The sequence below is a fragment of the Panthera pardus genome, unplaced genomic scaffold (assembly GCF_024362965.1).
Source record: "Panthera pardus isolate Hobbes unplaced genomic scaffold, ASM2436296v1 HiC_scaffold_6, whole genome shotgun sequence".
Taxonomy (NCBI): domain Eukaryota; kingdom Metazoa; phylum Chordata; class Mammalia; order Carnivora; family Felidae; genus Panthera; species Panthera pardus.
This window is the reverse complement of record NW_026526991.1, coordinates 58,829,077-58,853,837: the sequence shown is the minus strand read 5'-3', so window position 1 is coordinate 58,853,837 and position 24,761 is coordinate 58,829,077. Positions and strand designations below refer to the sequence as shown.

The 24,761-nt window shown below is 46.6% G+C and overlaps 4 protein-coding genes across 10 annotated transcripts in view; 1 reads left to right on the top strand and 3 right to left on the bottom strand.

The window, feature by feature from the left end:
• CS (citrate synthase) overlaps positions 1–663 on the bottom strand; it is a 31,782-nt gene extending 31,119 nt beyond the window's left edge. The window contains exon 1 of the mRNA XM_019454775.2: positions 613–663. Coding sequence (XP_019310320.1) covers positions 613–648 — 36 coding nt within the window. The 5' untranslated portion in view covers positions 649–663. The remainder of the gene's footprint in view (positions 1–612) is intronic.
• Positions 664–1,877: 1,214 nt separating this feature from the next.
• On the bottom strand, positions 1,878–5,013 carry CNPY2 (canopy FGF signaling regulator 2). Its single transcript, XM_019454785.2, has 6 exons — positions 4,903–5,013; positions 4,202–4,314; positions 3,934–4,049; positions 2,662–2,865; positions 2,407–2,503; positions 1,878–2,040 (listed from the first exon to the last, which is right to left on the bottom strand). Exons 2-6 carry the CDS (start codon positions 4,287–4,289, stop codon positions 1,997–1,999), a joined length of 549 nt encoding a protein of 182 aa, XP_019310330.1. The 5' UTR covers positions 4,290–4,314; positions 4,903–5,013; the 3' UTR covers positions 1,878–1,996.
• Positions 5,014–5,812: 799 nt separating this feature from the next.
• Positions 5,813–19,130, bottom strand: PAN2 (poly(A) specific ribonuclease subunit PAN2). 6 transcript variants are annotated; one of them, XM_019454765.2, is made up of 26 exons: positions 19,017–19,130; positions 17,980–18,375; positions 15,145–15,314; positions 14,911–15,031; positions 14,671–14,748; positions 14,021–14,288; positions 13,323–13,665; positions 13,028–13,124; positions 12,080–12,199; positions 11,744–11,863; positions 11,347–11,475; positions 11,020–11,219; positions 10,763–10,911; positions 10,532–10,638; positions 10,244–10,342; positions 10,053–10,126; positions 9,801–9,948; positions 9,359–9,502; positions 9,168–9,227; positions 8,850–8,940; positions 8,098–8,255; positions 7,858–8,001; positions 7,546–7,725; positions 7,327–7,420; positions 6,854–7,051; positions 5,813–6,512 (listed from the first exon to the last, which is right to left on the bottom strand). In XM_019454765.2, exons 2-26 carry the CDS (start codon positions 18,259–18,261, stop codon positions 6,478–6,480), a joined length of 3,609 nt encoding a protein of 1,202 aa, XP_019310310.2. In that variant the 5' UTR covers positions 18,262–18,375; positions 19,017–19,130; the 3' UTR covers positions 5,813–6,477. The 6 variants fall into 6 exon arrangements, with proteins under 6 accessions (XP_019310310.2, XP_019310312.2, XP_019310311.2 ...); XM_019454767.2 differs by having other exon boundaries at positions 10,775–10,911; XM_019454766.2 differs by having other exon boundaries at positions 10,763–10,908.
• A 191-nt stretch (positions 19,131–19,321) lies between these two features.
• Positions 19,322–24,644, top strand: IL23A (interleukin 23 subunit alpha). 2 transcript variants are annotated; one of them, XM_019454784.2, is made up of 5 exons: positions 19,322–19,724; positions 21,156–21,211; positions 23,321–23,422; positions 23,928–24,074; positions 24,179–24,644. In XM_019454784.2, the coding sequence occupies exons 1-5, from the start codon at positions 19,652–19,654 to the stop codon at positions 24,338–24,340; spliced, it is 540 nt and encodes a 179-aa protein (XP_019310329.1). In that variant the 5' UTR covers positions 19,322–19,651; the 3' UTR covers positions 24,341–24,644. The 2 variants fall into 2 exon arrangements, with proteins under 2 accessions (XP_019310329.1, XP_019310328.1); XM_019454783.2 differs by lacking the exons at positions 19,322–19,724; positions 21,156–21,211 and adding an exon at positions 21,252–22,858.
• Positions 24,645–24,761: the final 117 nt, after the last annotated feature.

The window sequence follows — 24,761 nt, the reverse complement described above, 5'->3', positions numbered from 1 at the left end:
TTTTTAAAGGACTGGGTTTTCACATGATAAATCTCCTACTCACATCCAGATATTATTGAAAACTGTATCTGAGAATGTTTCTTTCAGTTCTAACATTTTACTGATAAACTCATTTAGAAGGCATCTAAAGCTTAAGGTGTAACCAGATATGCAAGGTTAGCATTTGATCTACCAAAATACTGGGCTAGAGTCATTTGTTGTAGGGAGCCTCCAGAAACATTCAGATAAATTCATGGATTCCTTGTGGTAACTCGTGACATGAATAAAGAGATGTGCAAAGAGTATCCTCCTAACCTTCTGAGGATCAAGTCAAGGAGGATAATGTCCACTCTTCCCTATGTAGGACACACCCCTGTGTAGCAATGGCAAAGACTGTTGAGCTGGAGAGTTCTTAACAGCTGTACCTTGACAGACTAGTGAGGTGTATCACAAGTAATTTATTACCAACTAACATTACTTTATTAAAGCTTGTGAATTATTTGCTATTTTGTACATTAAAACAATTTTGAGTTCCCTATAAGAGTACTTCCGCACTTGTGATAAGCTCTCTGATGGAAGAGTTAAGTTTTTAGACAGGAAGCAGGCAATGGACAGAATCCTGGGTATACTCACAGGGGTATGAAGAATGTGAACATTATTCACGTGCATCACAGAAGAAAAAATAGTAACAGCTGGTCTGGAAAACAGACTTGACAGGATACCGCATTTCTTATGGCTGATGAGAGAAGAAGGAATTAACACTAGAACCTGAGTTGTCGACTAATATCAGGATACTTGCTCTGAACTAGTTCATGTGTTAGATTTCTCAGGGATTTGTGACATGAAAGCCTTGTTGAACACATTCGCTTTGTGTGTACAGGGTATTAAGAGAAAAAAAAGACTTAAAACAGAAGCTACTTTACAGCTATATTAGATCATATTGACAGTATGGAACATTAGCCTCTTGATCCAATTTTGCCACTAAATACAGACCTTCAGGACCTGTGGTATCTCTAGGCCTCAGTTTCTTCATCTGTAAAATGGGCAGAGATGAACTATATGACCTCCAAGTTCCCTTTAGATTCTAAAATGCTTAATTTAAAAAGTCTTCAAAATGTTTATTCAGTTATTCTTTCCCTGAGGTATTCCTGGGATAGAAGTGTTCCATTCCAAACCCTGAGATAGACATACCTCTGGATCAAGGTGTTTAAGAAGCTCCTCAAAGAAGGTATCCTTTAGGTTTCCATCCCTATGCCCCAGTACAGAATCTCTACACATAGAAAGTGGGGACAGACTTACAGTCCAGACTGACAGATGGAGATGAAAAAGGTATACTTTAGTGCTACAGGTTCAAATCTAAAAGCTTAGACCAGCAAGCAAGGGCCTTCATTAAATAACATCCCTTACCTCATCTCTCCCTATCTTATAAAGCCCTTACTGTTCAGATGAGTTGACCCCATCTATTTCCACTTCCTGTCTGCTACTGCTGATCCCTCCATCTGGAAGGGCAGGGAGGGAAGAATAATGCATATCCATGATTTCCTTCAAGACCAAGCTGTCTTAAACTTTATGTTTCATCAGTATAAATACAAGTCATTTTTAGAATCCCATACTACCATACACTTACCTATGTTCCCTTGCTTATTCACAGAGGTTCCTCTTCTCTCCACAGACTCTAAACACATGGTATTGAGTAGGCACCAAATAAATGCTTATCTAGTTTTGAGTCCAGCAGGAATCTCAGATGGCAAAAGAATGAAAGCCTCAGGCTCCTCCTACCTTCATGCTACACCATTTCCAAAGCACTTCCTTCCCTTTTCTTTCCTGTCTGGAATCCCCTATCTTCAAGCTTAACGTAAGGGTTGATTCTGGATATGAAAAGACAACACAGTTCATACTTTTGGTTTCACAATTTTTCAGTTCATTTCAATAAAAACATAATATAAAAGGCATTGCCACCCTCTTCCCCTCCTGGGGGTGATCCATCAAGCCTGTCAGTCTGGGCCGCTCCAGTGGTTCATAGCTCATCATGCGATATGTGCAGGGCATGGTCACATAGATCTGCAAATAGCACATAAAAGTTTGAAGGAAAATGCCACTCTCATACTGATATATGTCACTATCAAGAAAATGCCCCAAACCAAACTGGCACACACACCAACCACCATTTTTTAGAGCATATCCTTTTAGATGACAAAACATTCCCACTATCCTTTCACTAGGGTCTCAGGTGAGGGAGCCACAAATTCTGAAAGCTGACAGGAAGAGAATAGAGAGGAACAACCCAAGTCTCTAAGTCATAGGTAATGGAAGTTAATTCTTGAGCTATTATCAGAGGATGGGGGATAGGAGGTAGAGGAACATGCTAAGGAATGTGCCAGGTTCTAACGGGCTGTGAGGACAGGCAGTAAAGTGGGAGTAGTTTACCTGTTCGCTTACTACAAAGTTTGTCTTTAACATTGTCAGCCTCTCGGGAAAAGAATTCAATGAGTTCATCCTCATATTCCTCCACAATGCTCTCACACTGTCAACCCAAGGGAGAAATGAATGAGAGAGGGCAGCAAGAAGAGGCCTTTTGCCTCCACCTCCAGAGAGGAGAAGGACATTAACATAGCTTTCCGCTTGGGCTGTCCAATAACTCCCCTAATTTTCAAAAACCAGCTACCCATTCCCAAAGCTCACCGCAAACTTGAGAGTGCCACTGATGTCTGAATCAATTCGGATGCCCTGTAGGTCCAGTTCATTGGATTCTCCATTCCGGCCCACTACACGTACGTAGTTCTTGCGGTGGGTGGAAGGGTCAATTTGTTCCCCATACTCCTTCATCCGGTCACATACCTCCTCTAGCAGCTCTGTGAGGTGGGCCTCTGATCGAGCATAAGGCACCTAGAAATGTCCTCAGCCTTGGTTCATATTCTTCCACCTCTGCACATTAGTAATTTATATCCTTACTCTTCCTTCCAAATCTAGTTCAACTAACTTATTCGAAAAAGCCCTCCCTAATTAAAAACAGTACAGCTTATTCGTATGGTTCCAAAGTGCTTTCAAATATATGATCTTATTTTACCTCATTTCACATTTCTAAGAAATAAAACAGGTGTCATTACCTCCAAATTATAGATAAACAGAGACCTCTTTGATAAATCCTAGTTGACTATGTGTTCCTTTCCTTTGAACTCCCTTAATTCTTATGGGTGTAAGCTAATGATTTTATTTATTTGTATTAAATGAGATTAATACCTGTCCTCAATAGGAGCATAAGAGAGGTAGTGTAGGCTTTGAGGATAATAATTATAAAGCATCTCACAAACATCATAACCTTAACTTTTCTTTGTATACTCTCCACTAGATATAGCTTTGCGTATATGTTATGTTTTCTACTCAAGTATAAATTTCCTACATACAGGGATATGGCCTTCTTTTTCTCTTTTGTACGTATATAATCATGCCATAGTGAAAACATGAGTGGGGCGCCTGGGTGGCTCAGTCGGTTAAGCGGCCGATTTCAGCTCAGGTCACTATCTCGCGGTCCGTGAGTTCGAGCCCCGCGTCGGGCTCTGTGCTGACAGCTCGGAGCCTGGAGCCTGTTTCAGATTCTGTGTCTCCCTCTCTCTGACCCTCCCCCATTCGTGCTCTGTCTCTCTCTGTCTCAAAAATAAATAAACGTTAAAAAAAAAAAACTATAAAAAAACATGAGTGACATGAATTACGGATGTGGAGGAGGGGGCTGATCAGGGTTCCCTGTCTACTAATAACTACAGCAGAAATAATATTAAGGTTTGGAGCCAGGAAGCACATAGGGTATAAGCCTCCAGCCTCTTACAAATGTGATAGCCCAATATTTTAGATACCTTTCTGGGTCAATATCTATTAAACCAAGGTCCTTCTTAATCAGTTGAGTTCTCATTCAAATTCAGAGTGAGCTACTTTATTTGGGGGAACAGTAACAGTTACCTCCACCACTGACTGGCTGCCATCTGGATTGATTCGGAAAGAGCCCATCTGAATGGTCTTCTTGGGATCCACCTGGGCGATTTCCCACTCTAGTTCATCCACCAGAGCCCTGCAAGCTGGTGTGAGGGGAGAGGAAGGAGGAAGAAGGGGAGAAAGGAAATCAACCCAGGGATTTCCATTCATTCTTCTCCCAGACCCTGTATCTCATGCTCTCCCAAGGCTCTGTCTTCCCCACCCTCCTTCCTCTCATTTCTCTTTGTGCTCTTACCTCCACAATGTAGATCCTGGCTCCTCCGAGCCCAGGCAGTTCCCAGCAGGGCCCCCAGAAGCAGGGCCAGCCAACCCCAGCCTTTCATCTTTAGAGTAATGGGGTTGCTCCACCTGAGTTAAGGGTGGAATAAAGCATAGGTGTGAGGATTCGGCTCCATTACCCCCACCCCACCCTACAAAGGCCTCAGTGTGACTCTGGCTCTACTTTTCAGGAAATGGCCAGGACACAAAGGAGCTCCTCTGTTCCAGCGCTTGAGGACCCGGATTCCACCCCCAACCTTCCCCCCCCCGCCCCGCCCCCCCCCGCGGTGAGTGAGAGCGCGAGCGAGGGACTTGGGGCTCAGTCCCAGACACTACGTCGACAGGTGAGGCCCCAGATGTTGGTACTTAAGCGTTGGCTGCCTAGGGCTCACAGGGCTATGTGGCAGCTGCGGAACGGAGGTTGGCGATTAACTGAGGACGAAGGCACAGAGAAGCTGCCGGCAAGGCAAGCAGCTGATTCAGGCCAGGAGGCAGAAAGGTGGTGGGCAGAAGAACACTCTATACCTGGGGCCTATTTGGACCCACCACCTTCGATTACTGCATCCCCACCTCCAGCCTAGAGCTTTCCCGTGCGGACCAGCCCCCTATCTGAGGACGCCGCCATTGCCTTCGCTCCAGTCCATTCCAGACCCTCAGTGCCACTCGCATCCGTCCCACCTCTGCTCCCAGGGCCGCCGCCGTGGCCCAGGCGCTCGAAGACTGCCGGACTCTCACTTTACTCCCGACCGTAGCACCTGGCTGCGGGGGAGCGAGGCTGTCCAGGCTTCTCCAGAGCGCTCCGCCACTTTCCAGGCAAGGGTGACCCAGCGACTGCCTGACCCAGCTCCCCGCACTCTAAGCGGCCGTCTACGCACGGCTCCGAAGCGCTGCCGTGCGAGCCCTACACCGGAGACCGACCCCAAACCCGCCCCTCCAAACTCTCGCGCGAACAGGCAGCTCCGGAGCGGCTTCCAAGCTGCGAGGACCCCGGTGGATCGCAGAAGGACCCAGACTTGCGTGGCGAGAAGCTCCACGTGACCACCAGGGGTCAGCCGAAGAATAGGAGTGGCCTGAAGCAAGGACAGAGCCGTTTGGCGTAAGGACGCGGTCAGAGGCACGAGGGTGTGCCAGTCTAGGTGGGCTAGGACCTTCCAAAAGAAAGGTACCCTGCTAGCCCGTGAGAAGCCCTGGTTTCAATACCCCGCAAACTACATCTCCCAGGAAGCACCGCAGCACTTCACAGATCCTGTTAGTAGCTACAAGTCTTCAGATAACCTAAGACCTGCAGTTTGTCAGTTTCCCCAACTTTCCTTTTCCGAGGAAACCATACTGTGTATCTTACAAGAATCTGGTCTTAAGGTAGTAGGCAGCCATAGCAAAGAGCTAAAAATAACTGTCCAGCAAAGACATAACTATATTCCTCCAATAACCTTAACTTTGGACTCCAGAGCTTCACCTTCATTTCTAGGTGGAAATTTGAACGCTTGTTTTTTTCCAGTTGTTATAGAAAGCCAACACAAAGAAAGGAGAGGAGAGCTTAAGTCAGAGCATCCCACACTTGCAGGTCTCTAGTGACATAGATGACAAGCCAGTAATACTTTTTTTTTTTTTTATTTTATAAAACATGCATTTTAAAACAAAACTTTAAAAAATAACAAAACTTGGGACAGGAGAGTGGATGGAAGACAGATGCTTCTCAGCTGTCAGCAGGAGTGAAGACAGCAGTCAAGCTGTGTCTAGGACCCAAAGGCCCTTTTGGCAATGATGGTGTTGGCAACACTGGTTTGCTAGGGCCACCAATATTCGATGTCCTGGTCCATCCAGGCATCTCTCAAGCAGTCAGAGACTTGAGCTCTCTTGAGCTACTGGTGTATCCTATCACTAACCAGGACTTCAGTCCTTAGCCAACTAGGAACTGAGAGTACTGGTTCCGTACTGGTTCCAGGAGCATTTTTTTGCCTGGATATTAATTACCCAGGATATTTATTGAGAATATCAATTTCTTTCCATTTGGGTCAATTCTAGACTCTGTTTCTGGCCCGCTATTTTGCAAAGAATGAAAAAGGAATCTGGCACCTCTTCCCTTTACAGCAACTCTGCTGCATTCCAGTTCTATTAATAGCACCATCTGTAGACCCTGAGCAGGTCCAATTCTGGAAGCGGGCGAGGACTAGCCAACTTGGGAAGCCATCTCCCAGTTCTGGGGCACAGAACACTGAAGGGAGAGGAGTAGTTCACTGGGAGAGGATGAGGTCAGAGTGCCAACACTGAGGAGAAGACAGCTGCATCTGTCAGAGACAAAATCAAGAGCATTGACTCTTAAGGTGAGTGGAGAAAAAGTGCCTGGAATACTTCTTATGAAGGAAAAGAGGGCAAACCTGCCCCAAACATTTTAGAATTAGGCAGGAGGAGGTTAGGATCAGTGCAGACTTTCAAGAATACAATCTATTTCACTGAATGTTGGGAGGATTAAATGCTTTGTAAACCACTGAGTGCTTTACAAATGTAAGGTAGAGTTGGTACAATTGTTAACATCACCATCATCATTATTATTATCATGAGTATAATCTTCACATATGCAATCAAAACCCACCCTGTCCACTTTCCCTTGTCCCATCCCAGGCCTTACTCTTGGGACTCGTCTGACCCTCAGGCTCAGGAACCTTCCAGTCCATCTTTCGGCCCTTCTCATAAAGACCCTTGAGCACTTTGTGGAAGGATTCAGGCTCCGTGCCATTTTTGCTTAGCTCCAGATACTTTCGGTAGAGCTGAAGGGCTGTACGGGCATCCTCAATACTGTCATGGGTTTCCCCTTGAATCTTCAGGTCTGAGGGAATTAGAGGTGGAATAGTTTGGAACCTAGCGAAGGAAGGTAAGAATACGTCCCATACTCACATCCCCTACTCCCAATAACCAATAAAAAAAAACTTGACTACCCGTAAGGGAAAAAGCCAAACACCATTCCTAGTGCAGCGGGATACTGAAGTTACTTAAATCCATTCATAACTCTCACCACTAAGGGTCCTCCCTACTCCCCTCATTCCAACACTTTTTCCTGCTCTTAATGAGCACCATAAGGGCCTACAAGGTACACCAACTCACCTAGGAAGTACCAAGCAAGGAACCGCAGGGAAATCATTCGTTTTCGGGGCATGTGAAAGAGATAGACAGTGTCAAGGACTTGGTCCTTGGGCACCTGGCAGAGATAAAAGAGTGGGAGACTGAGGGTAGGTGATCCATAACTTCTCATTCTCCAAAAGCACAATGTATACCCTAAAGGGCCCATATTCAAAGGAAACTTAAAAACAGCCCTGCCCGAACCATGAGGTTGATGACCCGGAAGTCCTTCTGCAGACCATGACCCACAAACTTGACTCCAATGTCTATAAGAAAACGAAGCTTTAAGTAGGTAGACTTGAGAGTTGTGAGGTGCTTAGAGGAAATCTTGGCATCTAGGTCTCCTGGCTTAATCCCCGAGTACTGAGTCAAGTAATCCACCACCTAGGCATAGAGAAAAGGAGAAGTTGCTCACGAAGTGAGGTGCAGAGTCTCTCCCTGCTACTCTTCCCTGGGTTCTAGAGCACTCTACATAAGCACAAGGTCTGTCTCACTTGTACCTCCATATCCTAGTACCTGCTCCTGGGTAGAGATGTAGTCATCAATGAAGGGGATACCCTCATTGGGTCCCTGGCCTCGAACACAAGTAATCCTTGCTACTGACATCTGGCTTGGTTTGATGGTAGACTTGGTGCCATCACTGCGTAACTCTGCTTCCTCCTACAGAAGAGTTGATAAGGAAATCAGAGAATAGCTTGCGATGCCTAATATCTCCAGAGTTCTGTGCCAACACCACACCCTTTTGGTCTTGGTTACCTCATTAAGAGTGACAAACTCAGCATCCAGGCCCACCAGGTCCCCAACCTGCGGCATCTCACTCAGCATCAGTGGAATAAAGGTAGTATGTGTTTTTCGCTGCTTCCGTGCTAGTGAGGCTTCAGCCAGCAGGACACTTGCCTCAATAGGGTTCTTGACTGGAAGGGAAAATCCAGAAGACAGATGGCTAGTGATAAGGAAGTAACCAGGGGAGGGAAACCCAGGATGGCTGACCAGAGACTGGGTCTACACTGTGATCTCTCAATAATCAAAGCATGTGAATAAGAAGATTGTGTCTGCTGAACAGACAGATGGAATAGGTCAAATCAGAAAACTACTAAGAAATATGCTAAGAGAAACAAAAAAGCAGAGAGGAAAGAATAAGACTTTGACTTTTTTGGACTTTAGCTTAGAAAATCCAGAAAAACAAAGTTACAGGGAAACTATGGGTTTAAAGGCACCAAAAAGGGACCTAATAAGAAGTCCATCTGCAAAAGAAGAAAGTTTCACTTGGGAAGAATTAGACTCAAAATCAAAACCTTAGCCCTTTTGATCAGATTCCCCCCATCACCTCTTCCCCTCTACACCCTCAGGATCTCCAGGTTCTAAATTTAGAGCCTGATGAAACAGGAATCTCTTTAGTATCACCCCTGGAAATAATAACACTGGCTACCTATCCTAATCTTAACAAGATCTCTTCCAAAAGACCAATCTAAGCTGCTACACCCTTCTGTCTACTCTGTACCACTTACTGTTCAGGTTGTATTTGGAATTAAGATTCCTTTTGACGTAATAAAGGATAGCAGGCACTTTCCAATTCATGTCAAACTGCACAGCTTCATGCTATAAAAGAAAAAGCACTTCATGGTCTATATATAGATGCCCCTTTTTTCTTTTTCCCAAGCCAGAGAGAAGACAGAACTCAGGTGCTATTTTTAGTTCTGCTAACACTTTTTATTCTTGAGGACCCCTCCCTCCCTCCTGAATCTGCCTGGCATTCTGGAGCACTGAGGATGAGAATTCTAGGAAAAGGGGAGATGAAAGGGGGAATGGAATGTGTTACAACTAACCTTATCAATAGGTTCAATAAGAAAGTCATTGAAGAGATACCACTGCTGGTGGGTAACACCCTGTGGAAATACAGAAAAAGATGATAAAGTGATAGCTGGACCACTCTGACTCAGACTCAAGATAAGGACAGACCTGGGACTCCATTGTGGCTACTACCAGGGGTGTCCCTGCCTTGTAGTATCTCACTCACCTCCTTGCGCTGGTGGTAGGTCTCTCCAACTTTGATGTGAGCCACCAGGCTGCCCCCTGTGCGTGAGTCCAGGATGTGTACCACAGTAGCCATCAGGTCATACACAAAGACACCATGCTCCTCCTCTGCCCTGGCTGGGCCCCACTGTGAGGGGGGTACCCAGGCTGCTAAGCTAAGTTTAAGGATGGGGAAGGAAGGGGAATGGGGATAGAGGATAGGGAGTTTGGGGGACGGGGATGGGGGACTAGGGTGGGTTATCTCCATCCTAGCCCATCTATGACTCAATACTGAACTGAGTCACTCTGGAAAAGCCCACAACTGGTAAATAACTTGGCATTATTCCCTTCCTTTTCCCTATACTAAGTTCCATCTTCCCCTTGCCCTGCTTCTGCCCCAACCTTCTCTCCCTTATTCCCCCTTCTCTTCCCAGTTGTTCAACAACCTGTATCTCATCCCCATCAGTCCAATTGCAAACATCCAGCCCTTTATTCTTGGTCATCTTCATGCGAATGGAGAAAGGAAGCCAGACATTCTTCAACTCCTCAATGGAGGAACACATCAGCACACCCTCTGGACTCCCTAGTTCCTTCCTATCAGGATAAGAGAATTAGAAATTCATTCTGAGATCTAGCCAGTGACCAGAGGAGCCACTGGGTAGCTCAATCCTTTGACTAACCCCCCAGACAATACCTACCAATCAGCCAAAGCAAACTCTTTATTCTTAGAGATTTCCCCACCATGCTTTTTTATTGCCATCTTGAAGGCAACCTGAACACAAAGGAAAAAATATCTGATTGCCCAGGAACATTAATCATATATTGAGCAGAGAAGGGAGAGAAAATTAAGAAGTACACCTAAAACCCTGCTTCCAGACCTGGTCCTTACCTCAGCCTGCATTCTCCAGAAATCAGCTTCTTTCAAGCTGTTCACCTCACAGTTGATAACAAGAATATCTGGCAGATGGCGGATGTTGCGGGTCTGAATCTGAGAGGAAAAAACAAACAAGGAATGGCAATGAGCCTATGGGAAAGAAACCTGGATGGGAACAGTAAAACCTGGACCTGCATTTTCAAACTGAGGTTCCTCCCACTCCCTATAGATCCGTGGATGGTGGTGCTGACATAGCTAGTCCCAGATGAAACCACACCAAGTCCCCAACATGGGAGGACTCACCGTGGGCTGGTACTTCTCGCAGTTGTCGCACCAGGCCTGTGTATTCTGCTCCAGGCAGATGCTTCGCTTCAGCACCTGAGCAAAGTCACAGTTCTTCCCGGTTTTATCTGAGGGGAAACTGGATGCTTCACTCTAGGTTCTCCCTTCTGCCCATTATTAGCCTCCCAACACCCTCTCCTTGATGTTATGGGACACGTGAGGGAGCCTTCCCAACCCAGCTGCAGGGTATACCACTGTTGCTACCCTCGGGGTAGGAGAGCGTGAAGAGCAGGGTGGAAGAGGCTCGCACGGTCTCACTGCCGCAGCGGCAGAGGCTGCAATTCTCCATCTCACAGCTGAACAGCTGCCCAATGACAGAGTCCCCCGATGAACAAAAGCTGCTAAGGGCAGGGAAGGCAATACATGCACATGGAGACAGTTAGGACACCTTCTAAGTCACAGAGGGGACTGTCATGGTGGCTTTAAATACTCATGTTCCGATTTCATACCTGCCTCCAGCACCTCGATAAGCCTGGGGTACTTCTAGCTCCTGCATATCCTGATGCAGTTGAGTGAGAATGAAGCGATTCCACCTCTGAATAAGCCTGGCCAGATTGCCTTTGCCTGAAGCCTCATCTGAGTCAGCCAGGATCAGACCAAGGGCCGAGGCCTCAGGAATGGTGCGGAATGCCCGAAGAAAATTACTGCCCTGGAATCCAGGAAGTGTGTTGGTAGAATGGGGCAATTTTCTCTTTTGTGGCCATTTGCACAGCAGTGTCCCTGCCTACTGTCTACCTCCCTTCCCCTTTTATTGTCCCAGGTCTCCAGACACTGACCTGACAAGGGTCACCTCGAGAAAGATCCAACATGTGGAAGAGGAAACCCAGCTCACATGCCAGACAGAACTCCTTCTGGCAAAGATGGTTCTGGATAAGACAGCGAACGGGCTCCAGAAAATAGAGCACCTGGGGGGGGAAGAGCAGGAGAATTGATACAGGCAACTAGTATGGAGAAGAGAGATGGGATGGTTAAGAGAGCCAATAAAGAATACAAATCAGGAGTCTACTGAAGAATGGAGCACACAGAAGAGACTTGAAGGCTGTGAAGCAAGAAAGAATGGTAGCGGAGGCCATGGCAAAGTGGGCTTGGTTGGAGAGACCTGGAAAAAGAGCAGGGAGTATGGGGACACAAAGAAAGGCAGTAGCCATGTTCAGGTTGCAGGAATATCCTTACCTGGATCATGCAGTTACAGTAGGCATTGGGGATGTGGGGCTCTAATCCAGCAAACAGGGTCTTATTGTAGTGTTTGAAGTCAAAGTCCTCCAGCCCTAGCTTGGAGTATTTGATGGTTACCTGAGGCAGAAATAGTCTGAGCAAAATGAACGTATCCTCAGAGTCCCCTAAATCCTTTGCAGTGGTCATAACCTTTCCCAAAACCTCCCTCCTGAGTCCAGGTGGTAGATGAAGGCTTCTCAACTGAGTCCTTCGATCCTTTCTAGTATGACCCCCTTTTCCCAGGGAACCTTTCCCCACACCCCACAGGACTCCTTCCTTGGTAACCCCCAGCACCTTGCGGTATTTCTTAGAGACCATGTGGAGATGTAGCTCCTCTTCCCGCCCTATCGGTGACTCAGTGACCTGGCTGAAGCTGTCAAATTCACTGTCTGACTCCTTGAGTCGATAAGGAATCTAGAATTTTTAAAAAGAAGTAATTTTGTTGGATGTCTTAATTATCTTTGGTTTCCCCCCACCTTTATCCCAACACTGAATCTTCTACTTTCTTGAAGTTTCAGCATCCACCGCGTCCTTTTTATTCCCACTGCCATCACCCTACCACACCACAGCTCGACAACTGTGATGGCTTCCACGCGTGGCTCCATACACACTCTGTTCGGCATCCCGCTACCAAACAAACTCTCCCAAAATGCCTATTTCAGCGTGTTACTTCTCTCCCTAAACACTGGTATTAAGGCTTCACAGCCGGGTCCTTTCCAACCTCAATGTCTTACTATTTCCCAGTACTCACCACCACTCCAGCCAGACTGGTCCAATCACAGTCCCGGTCAGACACACCTTTTGCAGTTATGCTTCTTGAGACCTTTGCTAACACTGATCTCTCATCTTGAATATGCTTCCATGTTACTTTCTATTTACCTATTTTTAACCAGCTCAATATCCACCTTTTTTAGTATGTCTTCCTTGACCACTCTGGCCCAGAGTAACATTTCCCCTCCAAACAGCCCTGGCAGTGAATGCTTATAACATTCCTTTAGCATTTAACAATAGAACAAATAATTTGTTACAGACAGGTCTTATCTTCACTAACCAAATACTAAACTTCTTAATAGCAAAGACTCTATCTTCTATTCTGAATTCTCCCTAACACCTACCATGGTACCTCAAAAATCCTTTACTGACCAACTAAAAGCAAAAAATGCTGAGTACTAGTAAAGAAACAAGACAGGAGAAATCCCAGAGGGCTGGCCTAGGGGCTGACCCTCTCTCCTCTGAACATACCTGATTGCGCAGCCTGGTACGGGGGTTGGGTGCATAGCCAATGAAGCCCACCTTCTTCATGGTGCGTAGAATCTCTGCATCCACAGGGGGTGCTCGCCTATAATGTAGTACAGTTCTAGGGCTTGAAGTTTGTGGTGTCTGCCTATCTAATCCCCAACCCCCAAGGAGCCAGAAAAGAAGAAAGTACTGAAGGCACACAAAAATCAGGAAAGGAGACTACTACAGGGCTTACAGAGAAGCCTAGTATCTTGGCCCTTTCCCCCTCCCTCCTTTTGACCCAGATGTAAGGTACAACCTGGGAGCTGGAGCGGAGTTGGCAGCAGGCCAGTCAGAGAGAAGCGTGTCAGTGGTGAGCGGGACAGGGATGAGGGAAAGAGGCAGCAGGTCCTGGCTCCAGTCTAGGGGAGGCAGTGAGTCCACGAGACAGGGCAAAGCAAACTCCGTCTCACGGGAGTAAGGGTTGAAGGAAGGCTCAGGGGAATCAGTCCAGAGGTGTACACAGCCCTCAGAATCCCCAAAGGCCAGGGCCTGCTTGCTGGCTGATACGTCAAATGTCATTAGCAGAGGCCCCACAGGATTCACATGAAAGATGTCTGCTGGGTTGGCCAGGCCTGTGGGCTCACAAAACTGGCACTGCCCTAGAAGAGAGGAGGAAGCATTATGACACTCCTTTTCCCTCGTATCAGGGAAAGATGGGGCCTAAATTCATGCCTAGAGATACAAATAATACCATCTGATGCCTTCTCATAAACCACAGGCAGTTTTGTTACCCAGTAAAGTTGTTCTGCCTGCTCCACCTTTATCTTTTTCTGTGTTCTTCACACTCAGGGAGAAAATAAAAGCACTAATCTCTGACCAAACCTAAGTGAGACCCTGATAGCCCACCGGAAGTTACTATTTCCTCCAACAAAGAGGTTCCTAGGAGTATACTCCTAGTGTCTACTTCTCCTTCGGTCATCAACCCCTCCTACCCCTTCCTACAGTCCTTCCTACCTGACTGGGAGATGATAGCAAGTCGAGAAGTATATGTAGGGATGAAGCGCAAGAAGGCAGGATCCACATGTACTTGAAGTGGTGTGATGGCACGCATCATGCGCAGATCATACACCTTGAGGAAACGGTCACAGGCCAGGCCAGTGAGGCGGCTGGAGAAGCCACAGGCGGCCAGCAGGTTGCCATGCACATCAAAATCTGACAGACTTCCTGAGAAAGCATCAAACTCATGCTCCACCTTAAAAGAACGGAGGTCTCGCAGGGAAACCTGAAGAAGAGATAACTCCGTTATCTGCCAACACTGTTATCAGGAAAAGTACCCACCACCTACCTAATCCTGTGAGGCCCCTGCCAAAAGAACTAAGGCTCTAGGATATGGGCAATTAAAGCACAGAACAGGCAAAAAGAGAGGCCAAGAGCTGGAAGGGACTCCAAAGAGAACTCTTGTTTACTCTCTTGCCTCAAAGGTATCTAGTTACAACAGAAGGCATCAGCCTGAAAGACAGTCTAGTATAACGTGGCTGAGTAGGAACTCGGGTCACTCCTCCTGTGCCTCCAACTATAGCCCAGAATTGAGGGAAAGAAAGAGCTCAAGCACATGTCTGATGAAACAGGGCCATGTGGTAGGAGGAAACATGGAACCGAGCCACCTTGCCAGATGTGTGGCCACAGAAGAAGAAGCGATTTGTCTGTCTCATGATGGTGACTCCAGGCGTCTCGACTGCATACTGGGGGACAAAGCAGAAAAACCAGTGAGAATAATTCTTCCCACAGACCAAAGGAACAGAAAGACTGCACATACATCTTAGGCATGTTCCCAGTCTGGGCATATCCCTGACCCCCCAAAAACCTCAGGTCCTGCCTGGGTCTTTCTTTCCCCAGTCTTATACCTTCTGAGTCTCCTGGACAGTATTAAGGTCAATTTCCAATATGTGGTTCTGCAGCCCACCAACAAGCAGAGTGCTGTTGTCAGTCAGTAGGAGACTGTGCATATCCTCACTCTCATCCAGCCTGTAGGGGAAAGGAAAGGCTAAGGGACCAAGGTCTCAAAAGTTTCCAATCCTTTAGACTTCCCATTTTAGGAGGGACTCTCTTTCCCAGTCCAGAGCTGAGAAGCCACTTACAGGTAATCAAATATAATGAGGCCCCCACGGGCCATATACTTGAGGTTGTTCTTGGTGAGAAATAGGATACCATTTTCCAGGCTCTGGATCTGTCGAATGTCGTCACTGCCATTGACCTGAAAGGATGAGTAACGCTCCAAGGCGGGGCCAAAAAATGAAGTGGCATGGCCCTGTGGGGGACAAAAAAGATGAGACACACCCTGAGTGGAGGGGCAGGGCCACCCCAGATACAGGTCAGGGACTGGAGACATTGCTCAACTTTTCTCCATTCTTGCTTGGCCTTTCTGGCTAACAGCAACTAAGGCATATGGCTAGGGACCAATCTAAGTGACAAAGGCATTGATAATAAATACTATCTTATGTTTAATGTTTCACAAAGTACTTTTGTAAACTCTACCTCATTTTGCCCTCACAATGACCTTGCTGAATAGATAATGGTTCAGTTGGTTAGAACAGTTTCGGGTCAGGGATGTGAGTCCGATCCTCCACTGGCCAGCTGGTTTTCTTATGTTCCATATTCAAGTCTTAATCTCTACCAGCCACCATCTGGGAAATGTGCACTGTGGATCACAGGCTGGAATAGAGAGAATGTGAAACTCATTCCCCCCTTGGCTCCTATGACATCATTCACTACTGGTTTCGCTCCTCTTACCTCATACCTCCTCTTTATGTGCTTCCCTTCAGACCACTCTTGAACCATGGCTATTCCCAGTCCACTATTTTCTCACTAGTCATTTTAGGTAATCTCATCCTCTCTCAAGGTTTTAACCATCAGTCTTCTAACTGATGGATCCTAACTCCCTCCTCTAGCCCAGACCACTGCCTCAAGCTTCACACTTACATATCCAAATATCTACTAAACATCTCTCTTTAGATATTCCACGAAAACCCAAACTCATTACATTCTAAATTAAATTTGTCATTTTACCTTGTTTCAATTCTTCTTCTAACTGTATTCTTTATGGAACCATGATCTATCCAAAGGACTAAGTCACTGGTAGTAACTTGTCTTGTTTACTTCCTAAGTATTTCCCAAATCTGTTCTACATGTCTACAGTGCTTCATTCAGGCTTTCATATTCTATGTGAACTGCTACAATAACCTACAATCTAAGCCGATCCCACTGAGTCCTGCCATGTTCCCCCTTAAATGAAACTCTATACTGCTACTTCAGCATTCTAAGATGCAAACCTAACCTTATCATTCTGGATAAAAACTGTCACTGGTGTGAAAGATCAAGTCCAAGCTCTTTTAACACAGCATATGAGGTTTTCTAGAATGTTCTCCCCCCAGATATCTGCATGGCTTCCTCTCTCCCTTCTAGACGACTTAGAATGGACATCCTGGTCTGTATCCAAGTCTCTACTCAAATGTGACATTATCAGAGAGACTTTCCCTGACCAATTATATAAAACAGCAACACCTCCCACCCTTCATTACCTTAACCCCCTTACTCCACTTTATTTTCCTTAAGGATACTAAACACCTAATATATTATAAATGTATTTTTGTTGCCTTTTTAAATGCTTATTCCCAATCTAGACCATAGAGCAAGGTGTGGCACCTAACAGGTGCTCAAAAAACACTAGTTGAATGAAGTAATGTCTAACTTTTCAGACTTATCTTCCAGAGCAGTAAACCCTAATTGCTTGTAGTTCCTGTAATCTGTAATCACACTGTATGGTATCTTGGAAATCTTTATCCTGTTGCTTTTGCCAAGACAGCATTTTCCCCTCTTCTTCACCTGACTCCTACTCACCTCTCAAGAACTCACTTCAGGTGTCACTTCCTTCTGGAGGGCCTCTAACCCTTCTGCACCCAGTAAATATTTTTACACTGGCACTTAGTAGTTTATATCTTAAACTCATAATTAGTTTATATCTTAAATTCATAATTAATAAGTAAAACAGTTTAGTTTCTTCTAAAGTACCATGAAGTTATCTGTTTATATGTATATATATATATATATTTTTTTTCTCATTGTTCTGTAAATTCCTTGAGGGCAAGAATTATGTTTTATTGTTTTATTCCCTGGGCCTACCATAGCAGTAGACCCTACCTACTGAAATGAATGTATTATCAAAAAAGTACATTCTTTCTAATGAAAAAAGCACAATTCATGCCCTATGGAAGGAAAATTAATAAACCAAGAATGTTATTTCTTACAAAATCTTTGAGCTCTCTAGCATACTGGCGATATAGATACACATTAAAAAACATTAATATTGGGGTGCTTGAATGGCTCAATCAGTTGAGCATCTGACTTGATTTTGGCTCAGGTCATGATCCCAGGGTTGTGGGATCAAGCCCATGTCAGGCTCTGTGCTGAGCATGGAGACTGCTTAAGATCTCTCTCCCTCTGCCCCTCTCACCTGCTTATGTGCTCTAAAATAAAAATAAAAAAGAGTTAACACTGATAACTGCTCTCAGAGAGATTAAAATCAGCCAAAGAAGACAGAATGATTCCATGTAAGATATGCAGAAACATGTGTTAAACATTCTACAGTTATAAAAATGGAAACAGAAGAAAGGCATTAGAGATTGGATTTGGACACTACAGACTGATGGGTACAGTTATCAAGGTTAATCAAAGCTTAGAATGGGCAAATTGTGGTAGAAATGGGATGACTTCTGAAAAAGAACACGTATGTAACTTCTTCCTGGATCATATGGCTCCTTCCACTCCCTTCCTCCTGATTTGACTTAGAGACCTAACTAACTCTCACCACCTCAACTCAGTTCTGGCTCCCAGTAAAGCAGCTGCCCTTGGGCTAAAACCAGATAAAATACCTCCAACATCTCCTTTCAGCCCTTACAAAGGGGTACAGTTCTTACCCCGTGGCTTCCCACCCACAGCATCTCCTCGTGCAAGTCAAAGTGGGAGACGGAGACAGGCACACCCACTTCAGCCACCACACTGTGCAATTCAGAGTAGACACCTTCCATTATGTGCACTGACTCCTGGACAGGAAGAGCCTCCAAGGCCACCCCCTCCGGATCCAGCTCCACATTCTGTAGCAGACTTGGGTTCAGGTGGGCATCCAGGACAGGGTCCAGGGCAGAATGCATGGCCGGGGCATACTCTGCCAGTCCAGGGTCCAGACCCTCGAAGTTCATGACGACGATGGCAGATTAGACCCGTGTCACACCCTCCCTTGCAACGGCCCTTTAAGATGTCTGACCCAGCCTTCAGCAGGATAGCACCAGTGGGCCTAGAATGGACATCCTGGCCTGTAAAGGGAAAGAGGTAGCTGAGTCAGTGATAGGTAGGCCCAGGTACTTGTATTTAGTGTGTTCTAGAGTATATGTGCAGAAGGGAAATGAGGCAGGGAGATGTGAGAATGCCAGGCAGGAGATGAAGCAGGCAGGAAGGGGATGCGCAGTAGGGTAGAGGCGGAAGTGTTGTCCCTTTTTCTCCTCTAGGCCCTCTGTACTCCCCACCACCCCACTATCTAACCTAAAACATGACTTCCTTTTCATCTCCCTTCAGGCCTGCCCACTTGCCTGGTTCACCCCAGAACCATCAGTGAAAAGAGCAGCGACTGTGGGACAGGAGTTAAGGAAAGGGGCTAAAATGCTTGTTTCCCAAAATTAAGGAGGGGAGGGGGGGAGTGGGAGGTGAGAATAAGAAGGCGTTTCCCAGAATCCCCTGCAATGTTACCCAGGATTCTCCAGGGAAAAATAATAATGTCCAGCTACCCACAATTGGGGCGGGAATGGGGGGACATGATGAAAATGGCTAGTTACCCACAATTCTCTAGGGGAACCAGAGAAAGCAATTACCCAGAATTCTCCCCCGGCGGAGGGGAGGGGAGGGCTTAGGGCAGGGGTCAGATGTGTTCTTGGGATGCTTATGGGGATTGGGTCATTACCAAGATTTCTCCATGGCGGATATTTTGGAGCGCGTGGAATTAAAACGAGTAGGGGGAGAGCAAGCGCCGTCAGCTCCGCGGGAAATTCCAGTTTCCCCAATTCTCCCCCGCGCCTGAAGCTCAACCAAACACTACCGCGGAAAGGACGGCGGGCTCCCAGTCAGAGCTTCCAATCAGGAAGGGTTTGGAGCTCACCTAAGCCAATCAGAAGGAGCCAGGTACAGACAGCTCCGCGAGAAGACGCGTGACGCGGGTATTGGGCAAAAATAAGGTTACGGGCCGCCAATGGGGACAAACGGTGTCAGATACTGGCCGCATTTGGTGTCGTGAAACGTAACTCCTCTTTTAAGCTTTCTTTGAATAAAACTGGAGAAGTCGCTTGGAAACCGAACTTTAATGCTCCCTGTAACTTTAGAAGTTCTAGAATAAGGGATGCCCAAGGTAAAGCACTGGGAATCGATTGCTGGGTATTCCCAGCCTATCCCGGTCCACCCCCTCCACCTGCGGTGCTCTTGTGAGCTACTCCGCCACCTCTCACCCTGTTGCCCCCGAAACTCGCCGGCATTTCCTATCATTTCCAGGCATGGGAGAGAAAAAAGGAAGCGGGAGCCACGTTCCAAACACGGCCCAACTAGATGCCTCTTCTACGATTCTGTAGGCATCCATCTGAAACTCCCATCTGTGATTATCTACTCCCCAGATGCTCCGGTAATAGTCCCGTGGAGCGAGACCCCTCAGCTATCAAATTCCCCTAGCTCTTGAAGCTCGACGTTATCCCTCAGAAGGGGATGAGCACGGCAAATTGGGACATTTGCTTACCCCCAAACTCTTACAGATTTAGCGTCAACAGTTATTTTTAGCGATTCTTGGGGTCTAATTGTTTTGGAATGGGGCCAGGTTGCGAGATGTCACCAGGGCAATTTAGCTCAGTTTCTAACGGCCACACAGAGGGCCTTTTTGATGGAAGGAATTTCTCACGGAGGATACAGTGTTAAAGCATTTCTCTCTGTCTCAATAAAGCCTGCTGAATAACACTGTAATAAAAGGACTCCAGAATTTAGACTTGCAGGGGTCCTAGAGTCCACCAGAAGTCATAGACGGAGAGAAAAACACCGTAACTCAGTGGGTCTCTCAAATTGATCTGACTTCACAGGTCCCTAGATTTAAAATCCTGGGAAAAGATGGGTGCTGAGAGACTAGACAGTTTGTAAAATTTAAGAAATTTCCATATTGAGGTTGAGAAAGACTTCACAGACCTATGAGAATTACTGGGCCTGAGATACCTGGGCTAAATCAGCTACTTTATAAAGATAGTTTGTGTCCTGTCCAATATAATGGAATGATTGAGAAAGCAGGATCTGGGGTGCCTGGGTGGCTCAGCTGGTTAAGTGTCATCGGGCTTCCACTCAGGTCATGATCTCCCTGTTGGTAAGTTCAAGCCCCGTGTTTGGCTCTGTGCTGACAGCTCTGAGCCTGGGGTCTGCTTCAGCTTCTGTGTCTCCCTCTCTCTCTGCCCCTCTCCCCCCTCTAAAAAATAAACATTTAAAAAATAAAATAAAATAAAAGAGAGAAAGCAGGATCTGAAGCCAGATTTTCTGTCCTGGAATTCTGGCCATTCAGTTCTGTGATCTTGGGTAAATTACTTAGCTCTGTTTCCTCATCTGTAGTATAGGGATAATAACAACTCACAACCAACTCACTGGGTTGTTGTGAGAATTAAATGGGTTAATACATAAAAAGTGCTTAGACCAAGTACTTGGCATAAAGTGAGAGTTGGATATATGTTAGCCATCATTATTAACTATGTAAGGGAATTTCAACTGGATTTGGAGTCTGGGCATCCAACTGGAAAGGCCTGCTTAGGAGTGTCTTGTGAATGTGATTTGCATAACGGTTGAGGCCCTGTTGACGTCAAGGGGTCACTGCAGTTCCAGGTCAGATCTAGTCCTGGAAGTAGTTCCTGCCACAGAACAGTCCCACAATCACCCCACCAACCTTGCTTCCTACCCAACTCTTGAAGCACCAGGAAGTGAAACAAAGCAGCAGAGCCCCGTGCCTCCAACTCACCCTTGTCTCTCTCATCCCATCCCCCAACACTCCACTTCCTTCTTCTTTTACCTTTCATCTCCTATCCTTTAGGCCCCCAGAATGAGGCCAGAGATGGAAAAGCACAACAGACATTAAACACAAGTGAGGTGAGCTCCCCTCCTTCCTTCTTCCATTTGTGTACACGATATGTAGAGAGAGGCAAACCATTTCCCACTCAGACTGAGATAACCTATCCGATGCTGGAAACATTTTATCCAAAGGTAGATTTACCACAGAGTCATAATATTTGAATCAAAAGTTTCACTGGGAAGTTTTGAATAGTTCTAAGGGAAGGGAGGCCTCTATCAAGGGTAAGTTTCTCAGAGAAGAAGAGTCAACCTCTTGGGAAGGCTTTAAGGACCATCTGTGTGGTCAGCCATGTCCTCATTCTGACGTCCAAATTGTTCTGGGACCCTCCACTGGGGTTGGGGCAGTCCCAGATTTGGACCACCCCCCACTCCCACGCCCAACCTCACAGTCTCAGCTGTCTCACTGAATGTTGCATCAGGGAGAGTGATGAAATCAGTGTCAGCGGATTTTACCCATGGATGCAACAGGCTGAAGGACTGGTCAGGGTCATTGACACAGTGCACCTTCAACTCCCCAGAATTCCTGGGCTTCCTAGCTGTGGGGTAGGGACTGGGTGCTGGAATATCTAAATTTGACTTGTAGTCCTTGCTTAAACTTGTATCCCAAAAGAACCACCACCTGAACCCCACAGATCCTATGAAACATTGAGCCACTAAGGTTGAGGAATTAGATGATTCTTAGCAGCAAATCTCTCCCTCCAAGAACCCTTCTAGCCTCCACAGTGAGGCCTGAAGTGGGGGCAGTAATAGTTTATACGGCATTATATGGCTTCCTAGTTCACAAAGTGCCTTCGCATCCATTCTTTCCCAGTGAAAATAGTTGTTGCCAAGGGAGAAAAAAGAAGCCCCCTTGTTCTTAGATAGAGGGCCCCAAAGGGGAACCAAACTTCATTCCAAACTGAATGGAATCTTGCTATCCTATTGGGAAATAAAATGAATGGTTGCATTTTGGCTTTTCCTCAGGCAGGAAAAGGTAAGGAAGTTAGGTGGGGGGTGTGGAGGGAATTAAGCTTTGAGACGCCAAAAAGTGAGGGAAAGATTGAACAGGAAGAAACTTGAGACTAGATTCATTTAAATATTCATTCCTCCCACCCCCACCCCCTCTACAGCCATTTCGATTCATGGAGAGCATTACACATATGCCCCATCCCAGGCCTCCAGCCACAGCAACCACACGTCTCATTTCCCTTGGAACTGAGGCTGCATACCTGGGCTCTCCACAGAGGGGGATGATGCAGGGAGGGGAATCCCACCTGCTGTGAGTCACCTGCTAGTATAAAGGGCGGGCCTTACAATGCAAGGACCTTAAAAAGAGACTCAGACAAGGGGAGAAAAACAGCAGGAAGCAGCTCAGAAACTCAGTGAACAACAGAAGGAAGCAACAAAGAACGCAGAGCATCAGACTCAGAGCAAAGGGAAGTGGGCAGAGATTCCACAGGGACTGGTGTGAGGCACAGAGCCAGCCAGATTTGAGAAGCAGGCGACAAGATGCTGGGGAGCAGCAGGGCTATGCTGCTGCTGCTGCTCCTGCTGCCACCGCTGCCCTGGACTGCTCAGACCCGGGCTGTGCCTGAAGGCAGTAGCCCTGCCTGGGCTCTGGGCCAGCAGCTCTCACAGAAGCTCTGCACGCTGGCCTGGAGTGCACATCCTCCAACGGGACATGTGGTAAGTAGCAGGCTCTGGCACCAAACGGGAGCCTGTCCAAGGTCTCCAAGGCTGCAGAGGAAGACTCTGGCTTTAGATAGAAGCTGGAGGGTTGAAGGTCCTCAAAGAGTGGACCTTAAAGAGGACAGGGAGGGGCGCCTGGGTGGCTCAGTCGGTTGAGCGTCCGACTTCAGCTCAGGTCACGATCTCACGGTTCGTGAGTTCGAGCCCCGCGTCAGGCTCTGCGCTGATGGCTCAGAGCCTGGAGCCTGCTTCCGATCCTGTGTCTCCCTCTCTCTCTGCCCCTCCCCCATTCATACTCTCTGTCTCAAAAATAAATAAACATTAAAAAAAATTAAAAAAAAAAAAAAAAAAGAGGACAGGGAGTGGGGTTCCTAGGAGAGTCATGGGCCTGGGGTACTGGTGGAGTTTGAAAGTGCTTCTCTTATCTCTTCACTCTTCCCACCCCTTCCTCCATTCCAGGACCTACCAAGAGAACAGGGAGATGATGAGACTACAGACGACGTCCCCCACATCCAGTGTGGGGATGGCTGTGATCCCCAAGGACTCAGAGACAACAGTCAGGTAGTAAGATGAGGCTGGACTACAAGGAAGAGGGACTGGGACATTGTTGGGTACCATGGTGAATTAGTAAAAGTTGTATCTGTCCTTGTCCATTCGGCTTGTTATAACAAATACCATAGACTGGGTGACTTATAAACATCAAAAATTTACTTCTCACTGTTCTGGAGTCTGGAAGTTGGATATCAGGGTGCCAGTATGGTCAGGTAAGGGCCCTCTTCCAGGTTGCAGACTTCTCATTGTTACCTTTATATGGCAGAAGGGCCTTGGGAGTTCATGGGTCTCTTTTAGAAGTTCCTGAAGGCTCCACCCTCATGACATCATCACCTTGTGAAGGCCCTACCTCCTGATACAATCACACTGGAGGGTTAGGATTCAACATATGGATTTTGTGAGGACACAAACATTCAGACCATGGCAGTGTCTAAGAATGGCAAAGAACCGGGTGGGTCTTTGGTAATGGAATAGGAAGGTATTGGTTAGCTCTCACTGCTTTCTTTTCCCCCAGTTCTGCTTACAAAGGATCCACCAGGGCCTGGTTTTTTATGAGAAGCTGCTGGGCTCAGACATTTTCACAGGGGAGCCCTCTCTACTCCCTGATAGCCCAGTGGGCCAGCTTCACGCCTCCCTCCTGGGCCTTAGGCAACTCTTACAGGTATGAACAAGGGGCCTGAAGAATGGGGGCTTGCAGGTATCAGAGATAGGAACTTGAGGGTAAAGGTTCTAGAGTCTCTCTGATTGTGTCCTATGTCCTTTCAGCCTGACGGTCAACACTGGGAGACTGAGCAAACTCCAAACCCCAGTCCTAACCAGCCATGGCAACGCCTCCTTCTCCGCTTCAAGATCCTCCGCAGCCTTCAGGCCTTTGTGGCTGTAGCTGCCAGGGTCTTTGCCCACGGAGCAGCAACCCTGAGCCCCTAAAGCCAAAAGCTTAAGCATGGCACCCAGATCTCCATGGCTCAGCAGTGCAAAAATGAATCAGCCCAGGAACCTGTGAGCCAACAAGTGAATTAGTCCATTAATTCTAATGGAACTTGCAAATGTTGAAAAATTACCAACACTGACTAATTTATGATACTGACCTGGGACAAAGTTGAGTATTTATTAACTAGAAAGGGAAAACTTGAGATTATTTATCCTCATGGCAGCAGTTTGGGGAGGATTATTTATTATATTTATACTGAATTATGTACTTTTTTCAATAAAGACTTATTTATGTGAATGATTTCTAGGCTTGGTTGGAAAAAAAGCAATATAGGGCTAAAGGACTACAATTTGCATCCTTGTACTCTGCAGGGCTCCAGTGGAGAGGGATATTTCCTCATGAGCCCCTAGTGTATAG

Bases quoted from the DNA above. Each gene is read 5' to 3' on its own strand.
- CNPY2 (XM_019454785.2), bottom strand. From the start codon at position 4,289: ATGAAAGGCTGGGGTTGGCTGGCCCTGCTTCTGGGGGCCCTGCTGGGA. The intron at 4,050-4,201 runs GTAAGAGCACAA...CCCTCACACCAG, and splicing joins CCAGGATCTACATTGTGGAG to CTTGCAGGGCTCTGGTGGAT. The intron at 2,041-2,406 runs GTAAACTACTCC...TGCTATTTGCAG, and splicing joins ACTTTGTAGTAAGCGAACAG to ATCTATGTGACCATGCCCTG.
- PAN2 (XM_019454765.2), bottom strand. From the start codon at position 18,261: ATGAACTTCGAGGGTCTGGACCCTGGACTGGCAGAGTATGCCCCGGCC. The intron at 13,125-13,322 runs GTTGTACCTTAC...ACTACATTATAG, and splicing joins AACTCCGCTCCAGCTCCCAG to GCGAGCACCCCCTGTGGATG. The intron at 10,343-10,531 runs GTGAGTCCTCCC...TTTTCCTCTCAG, and splicing joins GCGAGAAGTACCAGCCCACG to ATTCAGACCCGCAACATCCG.
- IL23A (XM_019454783.2), top strand. From the start codon at position 22,682: ATGCTGGGGAGCAGCAGGGCTATGCTGCTGCTGCTGCTCCTGCTGCCA. The intron at 22,859-23,320 runs GTAAGTAGCAGG...CCTCCATTCCAG, and splicing joins ATCCTCCAACGGGACATGTG to GACCTACCAAGAGAACAGGG. The intron at 24,075-24,178 runs GTATGAACAAGG...ATGTCCTTTCAG, and splicing joins GCCTTAGGCAACTCTTACAG to CCTGACGGTCAACACTGGGA.